This window comes from Eptatretus burgeri, chromosome 7 (genome assembly GCF_056783735.1).
Source record: "Eptatretus burgeri isolate ZD-2024b chromosome 7, Ebu_testis_v1, whole genome shotgun sequence".
Taxonomy (NCBI): domain Eukaryota; kingdom Metazoa; phylum Chordata; class Myxini; order Myxiniformes; family Myxinidae; genus Eptatretus; species Eptatretus burgeri.
This window is the reverse complement of record NC_140967.1, coordinates 90,012,269-90,036,268: the sequence shown is the minus strand read 5'-3', so window position 1 is coordinate 90,036,268 and position 24,000 is coordinate 90,012,269. Positions and strand designations below refer to the sequence as shown.

At 42.9% G+C, this 24,000-nt stretch overlaps 1 protein-coding gene across 5 annotated transcripts in view; it reads right to left on the bottom strand.

Annotated features, from left to right (window-relative positions):
- Positions 1-24,000, bottom strand: part of LOC147023765 (B-cadherin-like) — a 101,589-nt gene that overhangs the window by 53,606 nt on the left and 23,983 nt on the right. For all 5 annotated transcript variants that reach the window (XM_085889533.1, XM_085889534.1, XM_085889535.1 and 2 more), the window contains 6 exons: positions 20,369-20,513; positions 19,774-19,946; positions 8,318-8,452; positions 7,964-8,149; positions 6,746-7,005; positions 4,479-4,618 (listed from right to left, as the gene is read on the bottom strand). In XM_085889533.1, the coding sequence (XP_085745659.1) occupies positions 4,479-4,618; positions 6,746-7,005; positions 7,964-8,149; positions 8,318-8,452; positions 19,774-19,946; positions 20,369-20,513 (1,039 nt within the window). The remainder of the gene's footprint in view (positions 1-4,478; positions 4,619-6,745; positions 7,006-7,963; positions 8,150-8,317; positions 8,453-19,773; positions 19,947-20,368; positions 20,514-24,000) is intronic.

Below are 24,000 nucleotides of genomic sequence, written 5' to 3'. Positions count from 1 at the left end.
CTCCAGCAACCATCAACGAGCACATGGTCAATCTCCTTTGCCACACCACCAGCTTTGGAATACCAAGTCCAGCGATGAGCCTATGGGTGTTGAAACCATGAACCAGCCACCCTAAATCCATGACTTCTTGCAAAGTCAAGGAACTTAGTGCTCTTCTGGTTCACAGTTCCAGTCCCATCCCATGGGGAACAGCACATGTCTCATAATCATTCTTATCAGTTCCAATCGATGCAATGAAATCCCCCAAGCCTAGAAGAGTATCTCGCCTGGGGCACTGTTCAACCACAGACTCGAGCGTGGCATAGAATGCATCCTTCAGGATGAGATCACTTGCCTCAGTCAGAGCATATACAGAAACCAGGGAAATGACACCCAAGAAGTGACGAATCCTTCGTCTCATAATACGCTCGTTGCAGAAGAGCACGTAACTCGTGTTACCTCAATTGTCATTGGAATCGGCTTATTTGACACAGCTCCAGCAACTCCTTGGGCATGGTAACCATCAGAGCGACCAGACCAATAGTAGGTGTAACCACCCGCCATGATCTCGCCGCAATCCGGTCTCCGAACCTCAGAGAGTGCTGCAATACCGATGTCCAAACACTTGAGCTCAGATGATAACAGAAACAGGTGATCAACCTCTCTTTGGGACACTATCGTCAAAGAGTGGGGGTCCCGAAGGCTTTGCCCTAATCCCATCCACCGGTAAGCTGCCCAACAAAGGGCAGCTGCACAGGAGGTACTCCCACGGAGTGGGTTTTCAGATTTCTTTGTGCTTTTGGTATGTTTTGCGGAATGAAGTGCTTTACGGTGGCCGGAGTGCAAATCCTGCCACCAACCTCCTCATAAAAAGTAACCCAACTGCAGGAGGACGTCTGCAGACACAGTTGGGCACTAGATATAGATGACAGTTGGCTCACAAGGATCTTCTCCACCCTTTGACAGGTTTTGTTTTTCATCCTGCTTGCTGTCCATATCATACACCCTCCTCACCAAGAAACTTAGTGGGGGAGACAGTTTAGTCGCCGACAACCCGATCATGAAACAGGTTAGTGCAGGTTTACATGGTACCTGTAGATCTAATGTGACCTGACCTGACTCTCACACTTGGTTCCACCAAGTGCTGTTCTTCTTTGTTGTGTTTTACCAAGTGTTGCTCTATGAGTGATTTTTCATTTGTTTGTCTGTCCACACAGAACTTTAGTGTTTTTCTCTGCAACTGCTTGTCGGATTCAGGTGAAATTTTCACCATCGGAGTGACAACTTATGCAGGATGTTTTAATGATAATTATGACGTCATCGGTCATGTGGTGTGGCAGCCATGTTGGAAAAAAGGAACAACTTTGGACCTCTGTATCTCCAAAACTTCACCAAGGGAAAAAAGTGAAACTTGTGGAATAAGTGTCATCCTCGTGTGGAATAAGTGCGATTTTTTAATGAAGTCATAGGTGCCTTTGTTATAATGTCATAATTGCATACACAGAACACTAAATCCGATCAGTATGAAAAATTTTGAGGGCCACCTTGGTATAAATTGGTCCACAGAAAAAAAGAAAAAAAATCGATGACGTCATCGGTCACGTGGTTCGGCAGTCATATTGTTTTTGTTCAAAAACAACAACCTTCAAAAACGTTCTCTGAAACAGCTGAACAGATGAAGGCAAAATTTTGCAAGTGTGACTGCCTCTCCACGAGGAACAAAACATTCACACATAGTAGATCGATCACATGGTTTGGCAGCCATATTGGATTTACCCTAAAACCTATTAAAAAAAATCTTCTCCAGGACACACAAGATTGAGGGGAATCTTCACACAAATGTTCCCCAAACCCAGGGGTTACCAGGGTATTCACGAATAATTGATAGGTCACATGGTCTGGCAGCCATATTGGATTGAGTGAAAATCTTTTTTAAATCATCTCTCTTGAACTGCTTTAATTGATGCGAAACTTCAAAATTATCATCTTGTAATGATGGGGAACATAGGTTTTAAATTTCAACCTGATGGGATACATGGCCTTGCAGCCAGAGTTATTTTTTTTTTTTTGATCTGCCAGATTATTTTTGATTTTGTTTTTTTTGAATAAGGCTCACTTGGCCACATCTGCAGGAGTTTTTTGGGTAGAGGAGTAGCAGCAGAAAACCGAATCGTATCCAGGTTCCTCCTGATGACTTTATCTTTGCTTTTTCAGGTTCCTTCTGATGAATCTAATGAAGGACTGTACCGATTTGGTCTTCCATTTGATTTTAATTGAATTCATTTTAATCCCATTCTGAATTCAATTGAATAACTGGTGGTGCCAGGCACAACAAATGCCGCCCATTTAAGGCATAAAGTTATTTTGGGGATCAAATTTATATTTGATACATCCTTAACCTGAATGTTGATTATAAGGAATAGAATAAGGAATATTTTAGTCTTAGTTTGAAGTCAATTCAACCATTTTTGATGAAGTTATGACCGTAAAATGATTTTGACCTTTTCATGACCCGACCTTAACCTTTGACTTAATTGGACCCAAAAGTTAATGGGGTCGTCCGAGGTTCATTACCCACCTGTGGATACAATTTGACTGTTTGAGCCAGCCATTTTCCCGTAAAGTTGTATTTTCGTAACCATGTTTTAGTTTTAATGGAAAATTTGTAATTTTGACCGATGACCATGACCCCCAAAACTTCAGACCCTACCGATCTTCACTATAGGAATGGGAAGGATTATAAGTGACAAATAGAATAAGGTTCACTATAAGCTTAGTTTGAAGTAAATCAGATCGTTTTTGACGAAGTTATGAGCGAAAAACGATTTTGATTTTTTCGTGACCTTGACCTTGACCTTTGATCCAATTGGACCCAAAAGTTAATGGGGTCGTCCAAAGTTCATTGCCCACCTGTGGATTAAATTTGATAGTGTTTGCGAAAGCCAGCTAACAGACAGACAGACAAACAGACAAACAAACCGGACGATTACAATATCCCGCTCCCTCCCTCCAGGGGGCGGGATAATAATAAACATCATGGTTCAGGGTCAAGTGTCCGATCAAAGCAGGGTTGCATCAAAGTGGGACGTTTTGGTACCCAGTCATCACTGCAATTATAAAGTTGCAGTTCTGGTTTTGTCGCTTATTAATGACGTAACACACCGGAGCACAAACACCACACAAACCACACCACACAAAACTAAACAAACAGTCCTGGCGAGGGTCTGAAATCTCTGATTGCTATTTTTCTTGTTACTCTCTGTGACCTCACTCTTCCATAAACCTTGAGCTTGCATATAAAAAAGATAATTTAGTATGCCGTACTCGCAGAAGTGCTAGCAAATATGAAATGGGAACTATCTGATCAATTTGTTTTTAGTGCCGAGGCTGCTGTCAAGAAAGTAACCCATCTGACAGCAAGCAGTGTAACCTGGTGTCTGGGAACCTCTGAAAAGATGACTCGCAGTCCAGACAGGAATTTGTAATTTGTTTCGGGTGTCGATGATCATTGTCAAGGACACTAGAGGATATTTAACTTTCACCAACTAATGCTAGCAGATGGAACTTTCCCTTTAGTATCCATTTGAGGGACGGCACACACATTGATGCCTTGGCCTGTATGCGCAACAGCAGGATAGCAGCTTATAGCTGGGTCTAGATTTGAACACAGACTAGACAGTTCAGAGGTGAGAGTGCATACCTCTCGGCTATCCTGGCAGCCTTTGATCATAACCAATACAAAAACAATATGTTGGGCTTGTGACTGCACAACGTTTCCTGACATTACCACCAGATTTTGTGCGATGTAGGAACAATACCAGTTATTAGAGATATATATAGATATAGATATAGATATAGATATAGATATAGATATAGATATAGAGAGAGAGAGAGAGAGAGAGAGAGAGAGAGAGAGAGAGAGAGAGAGAGAGAGAGAGAGAGAGAGAGAGAGAGAGAGAGAGAGAGAGAGAGAGAGAGAGAGAGAGAGAGAGAGAGAGAGAGAGAGAGAGAGAGAGAGAGAGAGAGAGAGAGAGAGAGAGAGAGAGAGAGAGAGAGAGAGAGAGAGAGAGAGAGAGAGAGAGAGAGATATGTAATGTAAGATATGTAAGGACACACGCACGCATGCACATGCAAACTGAGATAAAGAGAAAAACAGACACAGTGAGACACAGAGAAAGAGACAGAGATGGAGAGACACAGAGAAAGATGGAGAGACACAGAGAAAGACGGACATGGAGACACATAGAGAAAGAGACAGAGATGGAGAGAGACATATAAAAAAGACAGAAATGAAGAGACACATAGAAAGACGGAAATGGAGAGACAAGACAGATAGAGATGGAGAGACAAGACACAGATAAAGAGACGGAGAGACAACACACAGATAAAGAGACAGAGAGACAAGACACAGACAAAGAAACGAAGAGACGAGACAGTGAAAGCGAAAGGAAACACAGAGAGGTCTCAGGAATGTTTCAAATGCCCTGGATCTTGATTACCATCATCTACAACAAGTGCTGTGGTGACGTAGCTGTCATTGAAGACGTGAGGGGACTCTCGGTCCAGAAGAACTTGTGTGAGGACCTCCCCAGTGGCAAGCAGGACCAGCCAGCTTGCTGGGTCTTGTCCCAACACAAACCTACAGCAAAAAAGGTGGTTTGAAAAATGTATTGACATTGTGGTTGCAAGGGAAATAAAAAGTGATGCTCCTGTACTAAAGGGAATAAAATAAATTATACATTTCTCTCAGAATCTGGAGCTTAAAAAAGGTCTCTTTTTAAAATTTATTTATTTATTTGTATACAATGTTGAGACTCATGGAGGAGCTCGAAGATAGAATGGATCAGGACATAACAAAACAAAAAGAACAGTAGAAAGAGAGTGGGGACACCAACATCAGAATTGAGGGACAAAGTAGAGGGAGACTTGGAGCGATAATGGACGTGGGGAAGAACTGGAGCAAGGAAGGAGAGGACACCTTCGGTGAAAAACATGGATACAGCCGAAAACTATCATGAAGGAAAAACTGGAAACTTGGAAAGAGATGGGTTTAAGGAGGGTTGATGGGGTAGAAAAGATCATGGTTGTGAATTTGGGGATGACCTGAGATGGTGGTGAACAACCGTCTTAAAGCCCTGGAGGGAAGAATGACATTGAAGAGACTGAGGAAGTTCCACTGGTGGGGGAAAGAAAGAAGAATGAATGAGTGCAGGTGAGCAGCGAGTCTGGATTTTGGGAGTTTCACCAGGAGGGGGTTATTGGCATACTGCATACATCCTGCGGAAACCTGGGGATGGGGCAAGAGGGTGCAAGACTACAAAGGAGACAGGAGAAGATGGAGGGAACACCTGACTGTCTGTGATGTGAAAGAGATAGGCCCAGAAACTCATGATCATCGTGGGAGATTCCAATAGTTTTGAAGGCATTGGTTTCCATTCCCTCAAGCTGAGCAAGGTGTGAGGCAAGGTTGCCAGCTCAGAAGGGAGAGCAGTATTCCATCACGCTGCGGATGAAGGCCTTGTGGGTAGATAAAAGTTCAGGTGTGCCAAGGAAAGACTGCATGATAGAGGATTCCCATTCAACTACTGACTTTGGAGGCAAACTTACGTATGTGGTTTGTCCCAAAAAAAGATCAGGGCTGATAGTGAGGCCCAAACATTTGAGTAATTGAACTTCAAGATCATTACATAAAGGAAGTAGATGGGAGGGTTGAGATATATATATATATATATATATATATATATATATATATATATATATATATATATATATATATATATATATATATATATATATATATATAGAGAGAGAGAGAGAGAGAGAGAGAGAGAGAGAGAGAGAGAGAGAGAGAGAGAGAGAGAGAGAGAGAGAGAGAGAGAGAGAGAGAGAGAGAGAGAGAGAGAGAGAGAGAGAGAGAGAGAGAGAGAGAGAGAGAGAGAGAGAGAGAGAGAGAGAGAGAGAGAGAGAGAGAGAGAGAGAGAGAGAGAGAGAGAGAGAGATATAGAGAGAGAGAGATAGGGAGAGAGATATAGAGAGAGATATAGAGAGAGAGATATAGAGAGATACAGAGAGAGATACAGAGAGAGATATATAGAGAGAGATATATAGAGATAGAGATAGAGATAGAGAGAGATATTGAGAGATTTATTGGGATTGAAAGATGGACCAACTTGTGATTCTATTTATCAAGAGTGTACCACTAGTTTTGGTTAAAGAGCCCAAAAACCCTTTCCCTGCCTCTTCCTTAACTCAATGACAGCAAATAACTTTTGCACCAACGATGGGCAAACAAGACATCATGGGTGTTTCCATTGCCAAGAAACAGACAAATATAGTGCATTTCTGTCTGAATGCTTCTTGGAGTCTCAGAAGCTTTTTGCACGAGTCTCATTTACAAAATGAAAACACCATGATCATTCAAGCAAAGGGAGAATAATATGAGAAAGAATGACAGGTAAGTGTTGTGGGAGGAGTAGGGAAGAAAAAGGAAAGGAAGTTGGTCAGAGGTTGGAGTAATGTGAGAGGAGGGGAGGGGTTGAAAAATGAAGTCACTTGTGCTAATGTTATAAATAGATGGCTCATCACGTTACCTTTACCTTGACTGTTGGCCACTGATGACGTCATCACAAACAGGTGCGATCTTTCGAAGCATGTTACTTGTTAACGGTGGTTCAGTTTTATCAAGGGTAACTTATGAATCCAAAGCAACATATGCATGCAAGTAAACAATGGATAAGAAAGGTGGCGAGATGGTGGGAAACTGTACCGCAGCATTTGCGTATGGTTGGCATCAGGATCAGTGGCGGTAAGATTAGCCAAGGAGGAACCGGGTGGCAGGCCCTCAGAATGCGGAGGCAACACCATGAAGTGTGGTCGAAATACGGGAGGTTCGTTCAAGTCGGAGATGGAGACGTGGAGGGTGCATTGGGAGAGAGAAGGCAACTGTGTACCAGGGGTCAAAAGAGGTGCTGCATTTTGCACAGTGAGCTCCAATGCACGTCGAGGGGCAGATTCAAAATCCAAGCCCTGCAATAACCAAGATATGATCCATTGCAATTTTGTCTTGGCATGAAAACCCATTGGTGCCATTTGCCTATTCACTGCATGCATCAACTATGTCATTCTCGTTTACATTCTGCACTACCATCATCCTGAATAAATGCCCTTCATTCTTCTGTCATTCCACAACTTGCCTTACTCGATATACAAATCTATGTTATCTGAAACCCAACACTGCTTCTTCTTCCATATGGCAGCTTGGCTGCTGGGTAGCTATCATTTTGTTGGGGCATGACTGCCATGATGCTGTGCCCCTATACCAATACACTGGTACTCATTTTGCCAATCTCAGAAGGATGACAGGCTGAGTCAACCCCACCTCGTGTTAATTCAGTGGCCAACGGGGCTCAAACTCAGGACCCTAAGACCCCAAGCCAGCCAGCCACCCTAACCACGAAGTCAACACCAAGCTTCACCCAACAACACCAGAGGTCAGGAATAATAGTCATCATCATTGTAATGGTGGTGGGCTGTGACGGCAAAGAATTTGAACAATAAGGTTTTTAACAACTGAAGGTTGACAAAGGTGTGTTAACCGTTGTGGAAAGCAAAGTAAAGTTGACGTTTCTAACGTTAACATTTTCACTCCAATGAAGGGCTAAGCTAAAGTCCCTAACACCTCTGAGCTCGGTTATTTGTCATTGGTTTCTGATCGATTACTGCATCTCATGCATGGAAGCCAGGCCGAAACAAACATTCGTTAAATATCAACAAAATGTTTGTTTGCATTCAATCAATATAGCTCGTCATGGAGGTCATTAACAGTTTAAAATAAACAAGTTTTGAGGGTTAACTTTGATACACTTATTGGAATGGTCCACAGTTATAGTGGTGTCCAAGAAAAGGTTCTGCCAGATTCAAATTTCACTTTAACGTCAACGGTACCTCACATGGTACATTCCCGGAGTACATTCCCTGGAGGTACCTTGCTGGTGAACACAACTCCCTCGTTGCTCTGCGTATCCGTGCGTACACCGAATGCCCCGTCATCATTGCCTCTCGTAATGGTGTAGACGGCATGCCAGGCCGCAGTCCCGTGAGCATCACGATCTCGAACGGTCAGCCAAACTACCGTCACATTCACGGTGTTCTCCCACACTGCGCCAGAATACTACACACAAGCCAGTGGCATACAGTTTGTCACTGGGGTATTTCATTTGTTGACAATACAAGTCAGTCATGAAAATGATATATATTTACAGATTGGTGTAATTTATTGTTAGCAGCTTGTTTGTTAGACAGTATATGCTGAGTACTTGGTAAATGATGCTCGCCTTACTTCAGCAGAGACAAATTCTGGTGAGTTATCGTTGATGTCGCTAATGGAGACCAAAATATAGGTTGTTGAGGAGAGCCCATAGCTTTGCCCGTCACAGTCTGTTGCTTGCACTGTAAGGTTGTACTCATCAACAGTCTGTGGATTGAGGAAATGTCATAAGGATCAAATAATTAACAAGGAAATACTAGAACAACACTCGGTAGAGCACATACCTCCACCAGGCTGAACATTTTACATTTTGTATCCCACTGATGGGCTGGATCTGCATTCAGACCTTAGCCAAAATCTAATCGGCTTGTTCTCGTCACCTACAAAACTCATCCACAACTTTTTGAAATATCGTGCTACATATCATTTTTGGTCACAACTCTCAATAGTGAAGAATCACTCGAAAAAAAATTTCAACTCCAGATCTCCAGATCTCCAGATCTGGATCATCACTAAAATCCAATCAATTTGTCCTTGTTACACACTCAACCTGTCTGCCAATTTTTTTTTCTTCAACCTTTAAAAAACTAATTTTATTTCAATTGAATTACAATATGACCCCAACATTCGCGGGGGATACATTCCTGAAAAATGCAGTGAATGTCGGGGCATTGTTTCAATGGGAAAAAGGGGGATAGGTTCTGGATGGTTTGTGATTCATAAGGGAAAAAATTTCAATCTTACGAACACGAATACACATGATTAGAGTATCGTTTAAAAATTTCGGCACTTCCAAAGCCCTTCCATTTAGCAGTATGGTACTTGTACAAAATAAGGCATTTTACATAATCTCAACCAATCAAATTTACCGCTCACACACCCTGCCCATGTTCTTTTTTCTCAAGACTGCATAGGATAAGGTGTTCTATGAACTCTCTACTAGTTGTATTATAAGTTGGACAACCATCATCAATAGATTAAAAAGTTGTTGCAGATATACATTGTAGTTTATGACAAAGTTGATGTGTACACAAATACTGGTTCTTGTGTCAGTACTGAATACCGACCCAGCTAGAATTGTGATCCCAGTGTCTCATCAATATGTGTGCCGTTCCTCGGATAGACCTCATACTGGGCGTCCCGTTTGCCAGCATTCATTGGTGGACGTTTAAGATCCCACGGTGTCCTCTGCGAAGAGTAGGCGAGCTATCGCTGGCACATTGAAAAAAATTACAAATTCCTGTCCTAACCGACAGGAGGCATTGCATCTGTGGCACAGCCATGCCCTCAGCCAATGATGCTACCCTGCAGCCTTGTGCTGCATATGGACAACGATGGCAGATAAATAAGAAAATGACAAATTTATTTACACACAAATGACTCTTGACTTGTTAACTCGTATAATCACTTCATGAATTTGCATTTATCACTAACTTTTCCTCAAACGTCTGAAATTATTTTCACTGCAAGTTCCTCCTTTGTAACAATAGACATTCATAACATCAATATGGACAATATCAATATCAATATTACTTGGAAGGTAATATCAAATATGGAAAAACAAACTTATTTTTGCGCTATCATGTGATCAGCTTGATCACGATTTCTCACAAGATCTGATGATGTTCTCATCAGATGTCATAAGAAATCTTTGGAGAGTTTTGTAAGAGATTTTACAATTCCATTTATATTCCTTGCAATCCCTCCTGTTTCCTTCATTATCGTTGTCACAAATAATAGCTTCCGATTTCCATTTCCGCATTTCCACCCAAATCCCACCCGATGAGCCAAAATGTTCACATTATTTTCAGGCACTTAATCACCTTAAATCGCTTGTATTTGTCCTCATTTCTGTTTTTACATTCTCCACCAGAAGCAATTGTGAAATACTTTCTTTTCTTTTTTTTTTACTTCTCAAACCAACCAGACATTCACATCTGCCACGATATTTCTTCAATTCTCCTGTCGCTGCAAAATTCTCCACCTGCACAGCAAATCAGATTTCCCGAGTGAATGTTCACGGAGCCATCTCATCTCCCCTAAAAAGGCATCTTCGCTTTTAGTTTCCCTCTCATTTTTTACTTCGGGGAAATGGAAAATAAGAGGTTATTTTCAGGGTAGAATGGACCCACCACCCAAACAGGTCACAGTGGCAATGGTCATGAGGATTTGCTAAACTTGGCTCGGCCTGTTTGGTGTTCTTTCTGAAACAATGGCTGGTGATGTTTATGATCCAGGTTCAAATCCCATATGCTGCACATGTATTTGGGGCTGGTAGGATAGCCTAGATATATATGCCACTCACTCAACTCTGAGCTATCTACTCACATGGGTTCAAATCTCGGGCCAGCTATAAACGATGTCAAAGAAAATGTTTATGAATGGTGTGAACGGTTATGAAAAGAAGAGATGAGGGCACACAACGAACAACAGCCTGGGCGACCAGTGTCTGCTGCTATAGAGGACAATGTGGTCTGGGTTTGTGGAACGATATGTGAGGATAGCTGTGCATCAATGGATGACATCGCTGCAATCGTAGACCCGTCTCATGGTACAGTACACACCATAATCCAGAGCAGTCCAGTAATCCAAAGTATCCAGTCTAACAGTCTGGGACAAGGTCCAAATGGCAGTGTGGGAATGGATGAGGGACCAACATACATCATTTTATTACAAGGGCATCCATAACCTCACGAAGCAGTGACAGAAGTGTGTGAATGTGCAAGGTGACTATGTCGAACAATAAAAGTCTTTCCCACCAGTAAGTCATGTTTTGTGGATAATTCACAGATTCACTTTCATTATTGACCTGTATATATGTACAGTGCCTTCAGAAAGTATTCACACACCCCTCGACTCTTTCACATTTTCTGAATACTTTCTGAAGGCACTGTATGCTTCATGCACACGTCAAATGTCGATGGAGAAAGGTGGATGTCAGGCGTCGATGAAAGAGAGGTGGGTGTCGAACATCAATGAAAGAGAGATGGGTGCCTGAGGTAAATGATCCACAGCCATGTCTGATCATCAGAATAACTATTCAGGAAAAGCCCGTGATGTGTTTAATCAAATGTCCTGTAGTCCAAAGTGTAAATAAGTTGTCTATTTCAAAGTCAATGCGTCCTGATGGAAAGGGGAAGAATGAGTCTCCGTTGGGCTAACGGCTACGCGTAAAACCACACGTCATGAACGTGTCGTAAAGAGGACAAGGTTATCCAAAAATAAAGAAAGGGAATCTATTCTATACCCTTCTCCAACACATCAAAGAGTCAGAATCCCACCAGACAACGGGATGGGTCTATTCTGAACATGCATTTATGGAAATGACTGTCTGAGGACCTGGATGTTGTGTGCATTCGTCGGATCTGATTCTGAAATCCTTAACAATATATATATATATATATATATATATATATATATATATATATATATATATATATATATATTATTTTTTTTTTTTTAAACCTTCAAAAATCTTGTTCTCTGAAACGGCTGACAGATCGAGGAGAAACTTTACAGGTATGACCACCTATCCATGAAGAACAAAAACCAGCCCATCTATGATGCCATTGGTCACATGGTATGGCAGCCATACTGGATTTACCCTAAAACCTTTCAAAATCTTCTTTTCCAGAATGGCTGGACAGATCGAAGGGAAACTTCTCACATGATCCCCAAGCTTTGGGGATACCAGGGTGTTCATTTATAATTGATACATTACATGGTTTGACAGGCATATTGGATTGAAGGAAAATATTTTTAAAATTCCTTCTTGAACCATGACATAAATTGACATGAAACTTCAAAATTATGATCTGGTAGAGATGGGGAATACATTTTTTAAATTTCAACCTGATCGGGCGCATGGTTTGGCAGACAGAACGTTTTTTTGTTTGTGTTTTTTTTTTGAACAAGGCTCACTTGGCTGCGCCTGGATGGGTTTGAGGATCGGGGAGTAGTAATTGAAACCAGTCCTATCCAAGTTCCTCCTGATTACTTGATCTTTGCTTTTTGCTTGTTGGGGTTCCTTCTGATGACACCAATGCAGTACATATTTTATTTGGTCTTCCATTTTATCTTAATTTTTTTTATTTTAATTATAAATTTGCTGTCAGAAGAGTTGGCTCACACCAAGTCATTCTCAAAACTGCAGGGTAAGTATTGTATGAATACCATCGACTTTTACATGCTTCCTTTGTTGTCACCTTGCAACCACTGAAATGGGTTTAAAATATGTATGTATACAGTATATATTTTTTAATATTTTACTTGTATAAATATCTTGTTAACAATTTTTTTTTTTTGCTATTCGTGTTGTATTTCACAAGGCTAACCCCTGCTTTAGAAGGGAAAATAGCCTTACATGCTTCTTCTTGTTGTTGGTGTGTGTTGTATTTCAATAATTATATTTGGTGTCGTTTTATGATCGAAAAGAAAACTGTTTTTAATCTACTGTTGCTCCCTGTGTTAGTGTACATCTGACTAGTTGTTTTAATCTATTGACAAGTTCGGTTTTTTGTTTGTTTTTTTACTCGAATACTTTTTCAAGTATATATATTTTTTAAACTACATGAATAGTGATTTTCCTTGACAGACCAGTTTGATCTTTTTTGATAGACTTTAATGCATACTTTATTAGCTCTTGTAGATACTTTATCTACCGGTCTGGCCAACACACAGAACACATGCGCACACGCACACTTTCCATTTACTTAATGTATTAATGCGTTCCTGGCAGAAAAAAAAATTTAATGCAATTTTTCAAAGAGCAACTGAATTAAAATATTACAATAACGCACGATATACAGTGCCGAAAGTCTACACCCCCTTTTCAAATTTTTCACCTTTTGTTGCCTTATAGCCTGGAATTAAATTGCATAAGATCAGGTTTTTCCCACCTTTATTTACACATTGTAATCCACAACTTCCAAGTGAAAAACAAATTCTACAAATTTCAGAAAATTAATGAAAAATACAAAACTAGAATATCTTGGTTGGACAAATGTCCACCACCCCACCCCTGACTTAATACTTGATGGAAGCACCTTTAACAGCAATTACAGCTGTGAGTCTGTTGGGATAGGTCTCTACCAACTTTGCACACCTTGATTGGGTGATATTTACCCATTTTTCTGTACAAAACTGTTCAAGCTCAGTCAAGTTGCGTGAGCATTGATGGACAGCAACAATCAAGTCATGCCACAGATCTTCGATTAGATTTATGTCGGGGCTTTGACTGGGCCACTCAAGGACATTTATCTTTTTATTCCTTAGCTATCCAGCATAGCTTTGGCTGTGTGCTTTGGGTCGTTGTCATGTTGAAAGGTGAACTTCCGTCCCATATTTCAGCATTCTTACAGAGGGCAGCAGGTTTTTCTCAAGGATTTTTCTATATTTTTCTCCATCCATTTTCCCTTCTATCCTGACAAGTGTCCCAGTCCCTGCTGATAAGAAACATCCCCATAACATATTGCTGCCACCATCATGCTTCACAGTAGGATGGAGTTCTTTGGGTGATGTGCTGCTGTGTTGGGTTTGTGCCAAATTTAACGTTTTGCATTTCGGCCAAAAAGTTCCATCTTGGTTTTGTCGGACCACATAACTTTTTGCCACATGACTTCAGAATCTAGGGGTTTTATTTATTTATATTTTTCATACCTCAAATGTGACTAAAGTTTGGCTTTTTTAGTAATGGCTGACTTCTTGCCACCCTATCATACAGGCCAGACTTGTGGAGTGCTTTGGATATTGTTGTCACATGCACGCAGTGACCAGTCTTGGCCATAAAGGCCTGTAGCTCTTTCAAAGTTGGCATTGGCCTCTTGGTGATCTCTCTGATCGGTCTCCTCCTTGCTTGATCATCCAGTCTAGAGGGACGGCCTGATCTAGGCAAGGTCTTGGTGGTACCATATGCTTTCCACTTCTTAATGATTGTCTTGACTGTGCTTCAAGGGATATTCAAGGCCTTTGAAATATTTTCATACCCATCCCCTGATCTGTGCTTTTCCACAACTTTATCTCAGAGGTCTTTTGAAAGCTCCTTGGTGCTCATAGTTGTCTTTGCTGTGAAATGCACTACCCAGTGGAGAAAACTTACAGGAACAGCTGATTTTATTCTGAAATAACCAGAATCACTGCAATTTAACACAGGTGGAGGCCAATTAACTTGGTGTTTGATTTTGAAGATGATTGTTTATATCTGAGCTAATTTACAACTGCTATTATTATGGGGGTAGACACTTATCCAACCAAGATAGATATTCTACTTTTGTATTTTAAATTAATTTTCTGAAATTTGTAGAATTTGTGTTTCACTTGGAAGTTGTGGATTACGATGTGTATATAAAGGTGAAATACATTTGATTTAATGCAATTAAATTCCAGGCTTGAAGACAACAAAAGGTGACAATTTTGAAAGGGGGTGTAGACTTTCTGTCGGCACTGTACATTCGGGTCTGGTCAGCTTCTTTTTTTCCTGTGCAGCACAAGGCTGCGAGTAACATCATTGACTGAGAGTGTGGCAGTGCTGCTGATGAAGTGCCCCTGTAGGTTAGAGCAGGAATTTGGAATTTGTACAGGATGCCAGAGATAGCTCTCATTCTCTTTGCAAAGGACACTGCGAAAGGATCATTAATTTCCACCAATTCATTCCGGCAGATGTGATGCCCAATTTAACGTCCATCTGAGGGACGGCACACACATTAATTAATCACCCGACCTGTGAAACACTGGGATGACATTTTACAGCTGGGTTGAGATTTGAACCCAGGCAAGACAGCTAAGAGCGAGTGTGTGAACCTCTCAGCTATCCTGCCATGGTGCGAGAATGCATGGTGTTGCAAATTAGTCAGACAGAGGCTTAGGGTTGTCTGTCCCGTCCTCAATGTCTTACAACACCGTGAGAGGACATGCTGGCTTCTTCTTTGCACTTCTTCTTGGTGATGGAGTTAGTGTTTATGCTGTCAGTTCATCAGCTCGAGGCCTTTCAACCTTCTGAAAGAAGCTAAAGTAAGTCTTCTGTACTGCTTTCTTTCTTTTTTTTTCAGCAAGCATTGCTTTGTAGCCGCTGAAAACATTTTCCAATTCTCTCTTGAACTTGTAGTTCACTTGTGCCGTTGCTTTACTCATTCTAATCCTCCCGTTATGTTACTCGTTCTTTTAATTTGATCTTTAATTTCATTTACTTTGCCTTCCTAACTCTGAGGATTTCCTCATGGAGATCCCAGCCACTGTCGCCACACCCACTGTTCATGCAAAGGGAGCCTTCGTGGTCTTCGCAGCCACCCCACAACTTAATTATTTGCATTGCACTCAATGAAGTTCCACTTTGGCTACATTGCTTAATCTTTTCTTCACTCAATATAATCGTCCGAACAGTAGAAAAAGTTAAATTTAATGCTTTGGTAATTTCACATTTTCTTATGCAAATATGGAAAAGGAGGGAGCACAGCTTTACTTAAAGTCAATACGCCTAGTTATAAGAATCGCTAAATTCATTAAATTTTCAGATATCACTCCAGATTTTGACACTTAATGAGTCAACGAGCTCCAATTCTCAAATCGAAGACATATTTTGATTATATACTTTATTTCGTCCGTGAGAGGCCATCGTGGAAAATCACATCCGAGAACGCACAAGATCGCTGCAAGCTCTGAATATGAAAACTAGAGCACCTGCAAAAGTGATCTATACAGTGATTCGTAGGTACGCAGATCAGGCATTCGATAATCGGAGTGAGGAAAGTGAAAAAATCAATTTTGAGTATTTTATCGTACAGAAACCATTGCGGCCATTTCCAAGTCAAGGCATTGTTGAGCAGGCCAAAACAAAATGGCGGCCTAACAACTGCAAGGTGACAGCGGGCTGACCATGATGGAGTGCCACCATCTTCGTAGGGCATTTTTTTTTTTTTCTAATGAGAACCCATTAATTATATTCAAAGATGAGAACCCGTTATGTTAAAATTTACTCAAATACCCAGTTTACATTCATGCACTCCCTTCGAGTAACCTTAATATACATGCAAGCCTGGTGTTGGCTTAGTGGTTAGGGTGGCAGCTTGGGATCCTAGGGTCCTGAGTTCAAGCCCCGTTGGCTGCTGAATTAAAATACACAAGGAGGTTGACTCAGCCTGTCATCCTTCCAAGGTCGGCAAAATGAGCACCAGTGTACTGGTAAGGGGGACACTGCATCAGCGGCATAGCCGCGTCCCAACCAATGATTTCAACCAGCAGCCACAGGCTGCACTCGATAGAGAGAGTATACATGCAAAGTTTTGGGTCGCTAGGTTTTGGAGTTATGGAGGAGACATTGACACTGACACACACACACTGACTCTCACACTGACTCTCACACTGACTCTCACACTGACTCTCACACTGACTCTCACACTGACTCTCACACTGACTCTCACACTGACTCTCACACTGACTCTCACACTGACTCTCACACTGACACACACACTGACACACACACTGACACACACACTGACACACACACTGACACACACATCTAGCTTGATGGAGGAGCAAGGCATAGCCCTCCACTGTCCTTTACTTGTGACCTTTCAATCCTCGTTCTTTAACATAGACTCGAGTGTGCCCTGCTGAAGCTATCTGAACAGGAAGCGAAGAGCTATGCGTGCGCTCATGGCATTTAAAACCATGATGCATTTATCCTGTCTGGAGGGCTTCATTTGGATTTTGTATATAAATATATTTCTGATTCTGATGTCCCAACACTCTGTTACAGTGTCAGTGCTGCCAAAGCAGGTTCTTGGCAAGGGTTGTACTGCAAGGTTTGTCATTGTCTTCCCAGCAGTTTTCAAGGCAGGAATTTGTAATTTGTTCATGGTGCCGGCGATAGTTTACCTACTCTTCGCAAAAGACACTGTGGGATCTTTAACATCCAGCAACTTATGCCGGCATATGGAAAGCCCAGTTTAACGTCAATCGAAGAGAGGGCACATGCATTGATGCATCACACTGCTTGTGAAACACCAGAGTGACAGTTTATAGTTGGGTCGGGATTCAATCCCAGGCTAAATTGCTTCGAGACGAGTGTGTATACCTCCAGGTCATTATAATGTACATTTCATTTCTTTCTTTTTTAACCCGCCCCCTCCCCCTCGGCTCTTCGAGCGAAAGAAAGCTGCATAGAACAAGCAAGAAAAAGCTTCACAAGGTAAGCCCATTGTTGTTTTAAACACTACCTGGGTTTCTCTACAGCTGCATACGTTCAGAGGTTGCACATACATGAGAATCCAATTTCAACATCCCCACATCCCCGACAAGCCTGTGTTTGCCCACGTGCTGTCGTGCAGTCCCTTGGGTGATGGCTCCCTCACTGAAAATGTGCAATTTTATTTTGACATTTCCCCTTTTTGTATGATCTTTCATTATACGACCCGTCACTTCAACAAAGATCGATAAGTATACAAAAAAATTAAACGTTTCATTTTTTAAAGTTTCTTCAACGGTTTCATTGGAGTGCTTGCTTGGAGTGCTCTTCAAGTTTCAATCTCTACAAGCTCCCTTGGCGATACCGTGGCATGGTTCTCCATAGGGACATCTCCGGAATTCGGAAGGAAAAATCAATTAAACTAGCCGAAACCCCGTCACAGACGGATTCCGAAGGTTGACTATTGCCACTATGTGCGATGCACTCTTACAGGTACGAAGTTTCTTTCAGTCCAGGTCACAGTACCGAGGAAAACGTTACGCGACCGCGAGGAGAAGCACAAAATTGGTCCTTCAGTATTAATATATAGATGATTACAACAAGTAAAAAATGTTATCAGTTGTTACAAAGAAATGAATCACCACATCTTGGCAGGATTGCCAAGAGGTATGCACACTTGCTCGAAGCTGTCTCGCCTGGGTTCAAATCCCCACCCAGCTTCACAGGCAGGGTGATTCATCAATGTGTATGCCGTCTCTCGGATGGATGTTAAACTGGACGTCACATCTATCAGAATCCCCTCTCTCACCCACCCCTCTTCCTCATCCCCCACACCTCTTACTCATCCTCCACCCCCCCCTCTGGTAAGGGGACTGTTAGGGACTGACAGTTTAGTTTTGAATTTAAAACGGCTTCTCCAGAGTGTAGCATGTACGAATCAGATTTGGGGCGAGCCGACCGGAGGGGTGCAAAGGTATGCATGCTGGCACATTGCTGTTTCAGCAATGTGTCAGCATGCATACATGCAGGCAGGCCTTTGCTAGGAAGATAGCGTGTGTTATAAATGGTCCTGCCCGGTTTTATATCGAACCCAGCAGTTAAAAAGAAAATGTTGCTGTTTGGGTGAATTTTATCGCCCTTCTCCTCCTCCTCCCCTCAGTGCCTTCCCATCTCCTCACGGTGCCACCCCTCCCCCTCACCTCACACTTACCTCCTCCCCTCTCCACCCCCATGAACATCTCCGGGTGGTTTCCGCATGCTGTATTAACGTGCTGTTTCTCCACAAACCTACTATTTTAATGCACCCCATTTCAGTGAATCCTATGCATCCCCATAACATATTGCTGCCACCACCATGCTTCACAGTGGGGATTGAGTTCTTTGGGTCCTTGGGTCCTCCACCCCCCTCCCCCCTCCCAACCATCGGCATCTCAAGGAGATGAAGATGGGCCATGCATCTGCCTGGGGGATGGCCAGATGGAGGCCCCTGGAGTACCGGACAAAAGTGGATGCAGCGACACACTGCTTCTGCGCGTGGTCCCATACCTGACCTGATCTGACCCCACCCCCCCTTCCCCCCCATTTCCCGCTCAAGTCTCCCTCCCAAATACAAGTCTAGAAACCCCCTCACCTCATGCTTACCTGCTCCAAACTCCCCCCTTCCCCCTCCTCCTCGCTCCCACCCCCTCCTGGAGTTTTTGGTAAGGTGAGGCATCGCTCTCCCAGACCCCCTCCCCTTTCCTCACTCTTCCCCCTTCTTAGCTCCCCCCTTCCATGCCCCCACCCCTCCTTTTCCCCCCACCCCCAATAAAATTCCTGTCAGCAAAGCGACAGGTTATATTTGCAAGTTGATATTAAAAAGGTGGTTTTGTGATGTAGAAAGTGACTTTTAAAAAATCATGAAGAAAATAATGATAATAAATGTAAATATTGCACAGTCCTGGTTAAGATAAATATTTGTAATGTGGATTAGTCTGTGCAACAGCCCCTTTTATCTCTTACCCCCATTAACCCTTCATAACCCAACCCTCTTTTGTGCAGGTTGAAGTTTCCTCCCCTGCTCTCTCTACCCTCTTTTCCTGTTCGTTCCATCAGTTGCTCATTGTGTCCAAGAGTTGCTCTGCTGCCCCACTGTCAGTTCCTACCCTCTGTCACCTTTGTCTTCCATTAGCCTCGATTTTGTTAAGTGGAAAAAAAACCGATTCAAATAATATCCTATACAATTATACAGAAAGCATAAAGTTGTCCAAGCAGTGAAACAAAACTTTACAAAACACATATTTTACATCCGTTTGAAGGATAAGAGCAAATCATAATTATAGTTACGCACACAGTTGGGCTTTCAAACCTCTCTATCGAAGGCATTGGTGTTGGTCGTTAGCCACCCAGTGGTGCGATGCAAGGCAAACAGGGTGGCATGTGGTATGGGAGGATCCTGGTGCAAGATGGTGAAGGCAATGCGTGAGTTTTGTGTTCGGGGATCATCTCTATCACTCGCCGCCACCTGTAGAATAGCAGTGGCTGCCAGGAAAAGGCAGACCGATCGGTCATAATCACTGTATAAGTCAAACAGCATATTGTTCCAAACTGATGATCAAAATGTATATGCTCAATAAACTCAGTCACAATTATAATTTTCAATTCCTTTTATATGAAGTTGAGGATCATGGAGCAGCAAAACGATGAAGGAGTTTCAACTGACATGGAAAAGAACATACAGAGTTGATGGATGTGCAAAACATTGTTCAATTCAATTTCATAACAGGAATATGTTATCGTGTTTTTACAAAACACCACTCAATCAGCAGACATAATTCATATTTTCCTTCACTCCAGAATAAAATATACCAAGCAACACCAATAATACATTTTCTAAACTACAATCCTTTGTAGCTGGTGTTTATCGGCTAACAACGATCAACAACTCAGTTGAGATTGAGGACCTGTGGGTGCACCCTCAGTGAGGTTGCCCTGGAAATGAAGTGTGGCAAATTCAGGTGGATTGTCGTTCACATCCTGGACAGAGATGGTGAACTCCAACGGTTGCTCGAGCTCCGTCCCAAACACAGAGAATGCCCTTCCAAACATCTGGGGGTATAAATCCATGTCGAAGTTAACAAGATACGAGTTATGTCAACTCACCATTCAGGGTATAGTATCCATCAATAAACTATTATATATGTACATATTAGATATATAATATAAAAAGCTCATTCAAACCACTCACTGACTGACTGACCGACTGACTGACATATTAATGTTCGGTACCTTCCAAGTGATGCGTCCTTAAATGAAAACATCTGAAAATAGGGGCAACCTTGTTGAGCTTATTGGAGGTAAGCGACACGAGACAATGGGCAGTCATGCTGCAACTGCTGCTATTAATTATGTACGAACCACGATTGGTTATTACTTACACTGTGCAAGCATACCCCACTAGTATACATTATGTATATATATATATATATATATATATATATATATATATATATATATATATATATACACATATAAATATATACATATAAATATATACATATATATAATGTATACTAGTGGGGTATGGGAGCATGCACGGGAGTAGCGCGTCGCTGCGTTCACTTTCCCCACTTTCCAGCAGTACTCCAGGGGCCTCCATCTGGCTATCCCCAGGCAGATACCTGGCCCATCCCCATCTCCTTGAGATGTCGATCAACCTGCTGCAACCAAGAGGCACACGATCATCCTGTTTTCCTTCTCCACTCACGAAGCTCCTTTTGTTGAGAGAATCTGGTGAGCAGGATCAGTGACAAGAAATCAAGCCACATGTCCATACAGCCACAGCTGACGCTCTCTGACTATACAGGAAACAAATCGCATTTGAGCCTCTCTCAGCAACCGCTCGTTGGACACAAAGTCTGACCAGCGACAGCCAAGGATTCTCCGAGGAGACCTGGTACCGAAGGTGTTAAGTCTTTCTCTCAGAACCTCTGTCAGAGTCCAAGTCTCACATTCGTACAGCAAGACTGGAAGCACCAAGGACCTGAGCACTTGGACTTTCGTCCTGCAAAGGTACCAACAGCACCACACCCAATGATCCAGTGAATCCATGACTCCCCTAGGCCCGACTCAGACGTCTATTCACCTCAGGCTCACAACCTGCGGAGACATGAATATCACTGCAAGGTCAGTGAATCTTGCTGTGACCTCAACATCCTCACTACAAACAGATACATACAAGATGGCAGCAACCAAGATGTCATTGAAAGCCTGGATCTTTGTTTTGACCAAGGAAACCTGGAGTCCCAAAGGCTCCAATTCCTCATTCAGTGTCTTGAATGCCCCTACAAGGACATCCAGTGTTTCTGCAAGGATGACTCCTCCTTCTTCTTCTTCTTCTTCTTCTTCTTCTTTCGGCTGCTCCCGTTAGGGGTCGCCACAGCGGATCATCCGTATGATCCGCATAGTGATTTGGCACATGTTTTACGCCGGATGCCCTTCCTGACGCAACCCTGGTCGCCTCTTACGACACAGGGACATCTGCAAGGATGACTATCATCTGTGAAATGAAGGCTAGAGAGCTTGACATTCCCAAGCGATGCACTGCAGCTTAATTTCTCCAACATCTTCCCCAAAATCCAGTCCATGCCAGTGTTGAAAAGTTTGAGGGCCAATACACACCCATGACAAATTCCAGTCACAACTGGAAATAAGTTGGAGATGGAACAACCACAACTCACAACACTATCTGTACCAGAGTATAGTTCAGAAATCAGATCGATCAACTTTGGTGGCACCCCATGAACACCGAGAATCCTCCAGAGGGCATCCCGATTCACTGAATCAAATTCTTTGCGGATATCAACATAGGCTGCAAGCAGTCACTGCCAAAACTCTTGTCTGCGTTCGGTGAGGACCCTGAGAGCAAGGATATGGTCAATCATTGACTTCTTTGGTGTAGAGCCTGACTGCTCCAAGCGCTGGTGCTCAAGCAGATGGTGACAAACCAGATAAAGAATTATCCTTGCAAAGCCATTGCCCGGCACTGAGAGCAGCGTCACCCCTCAGTAGCTGTTGCAGTCCCGATGATCACCCTTCTCTTTCCAGAGAGGGACAAAGAGGCCCCTTTTCCAGTCAGTTTGGGATGATGCCTGTGCTCCAAACAGCAATGAACTGCATGCAACAATACCATTACAGCATTTCCACCAGCCGTGAAAGGTTTGGCATGGATGTCACAGAACCCTGGGGCTTTACCAACTGGTTCACCGCAGCATGTGTTTCCACCAATGAAGGTGATTCACAGTTGGTTGCAGGGTCAGCAATCGGGATAGCAACACCCCTGACATCCAACTCAACAGGTGGTGGATCAGCCTGATACAGCAGGTCAAGGTAACCAGCCCAGTGGGCCTTCACTTCAGATTCCTCTGTTAAGAGTCCACTACCCTCTGCTTTAACAGCAGCACACTGATGGATGAGCTTGGAGGCACGAAATGCATGAATTCCTCTGTAAGCAGGATGAGAATCACTCGTCCACAGGTGATGCTCTACCCCTTCGCAGATTCCTCATACATCGGCACGGACAGTTTTACGCCTCAGCTCCCTGAACAGCTCAGCTCTGCCGTTAAGCTTGGCCCTGCGACTCTCTCCCCCAAGGGATACTGAATACCATTGACCAAAGTTCCTCTTCACCTGACGGTGGGTTCCAAGACATCCGCCGGCAACATCACGGATGGTAGTCTTTAAGAGGCGCCACAAATCTTCAGGATTCCCCACAGCACCCAGACTGCCCAAATACCAACTCAGCTGTTCGCAAATTCTTCAGCTACCCCCTTATCCTTGAGCTTGTCAACATCCAGCCAAGGCTGGGATGATACCATTCTCCATGATTTAGGCTGCAACTTCAGAGATGCTACAACAAGCCTGTGGTTGGTATTGAGGAAATGTGCATTCGGGTAGATCCTGCAGTTCTGAATCATCCTCCAGTGACCGTTAACGAGCACATAGACAATCTCCTTTGCCACACCAGTAGCGTTGGAATACCAAGTCCAGCGATGAGGCTGTGGGCGCTGAAACCATGAACCAGCCATCCTAAGTCCACGACTTCTTGCAAAGTCAAGGAACCTAATACTATTCTTGTTCACAGTTCCAGTCCCATGGGGACCAACACATGTCTCATAATCATCGTTATCAGTTCCAATTGATGCATTGAAATCCCCCAAGACTAGAAGAGTATCTCGCCTGTGACACTGATCAACCACAGACTCGAGTGTGGCATATAATGCGTCCTTCACGGTGAGATCACTCGCCTCAGTCGGAGCATGTACAGAGACCAGGGAAATGACACCCAAGGCGTGACGAATCCTCAGTCTCAGAATACGCTCGTTGACTGGTGTTACCTCAATTATCATGGGAGTCAACTTATTGGACACAGCTACAGCAACTCCTTGTGCATGATAACCATCAGAGCGACCAGACCAATAGTAGGTGTAACTACCCACCATGATCTCATCACCATCCGGTCTCTGAACCTCAGAGAGTGCTGCAATACCGATGTTCAAGTGCTGGAGCTCAGATGATAGCAGAGACAGGTGATCAT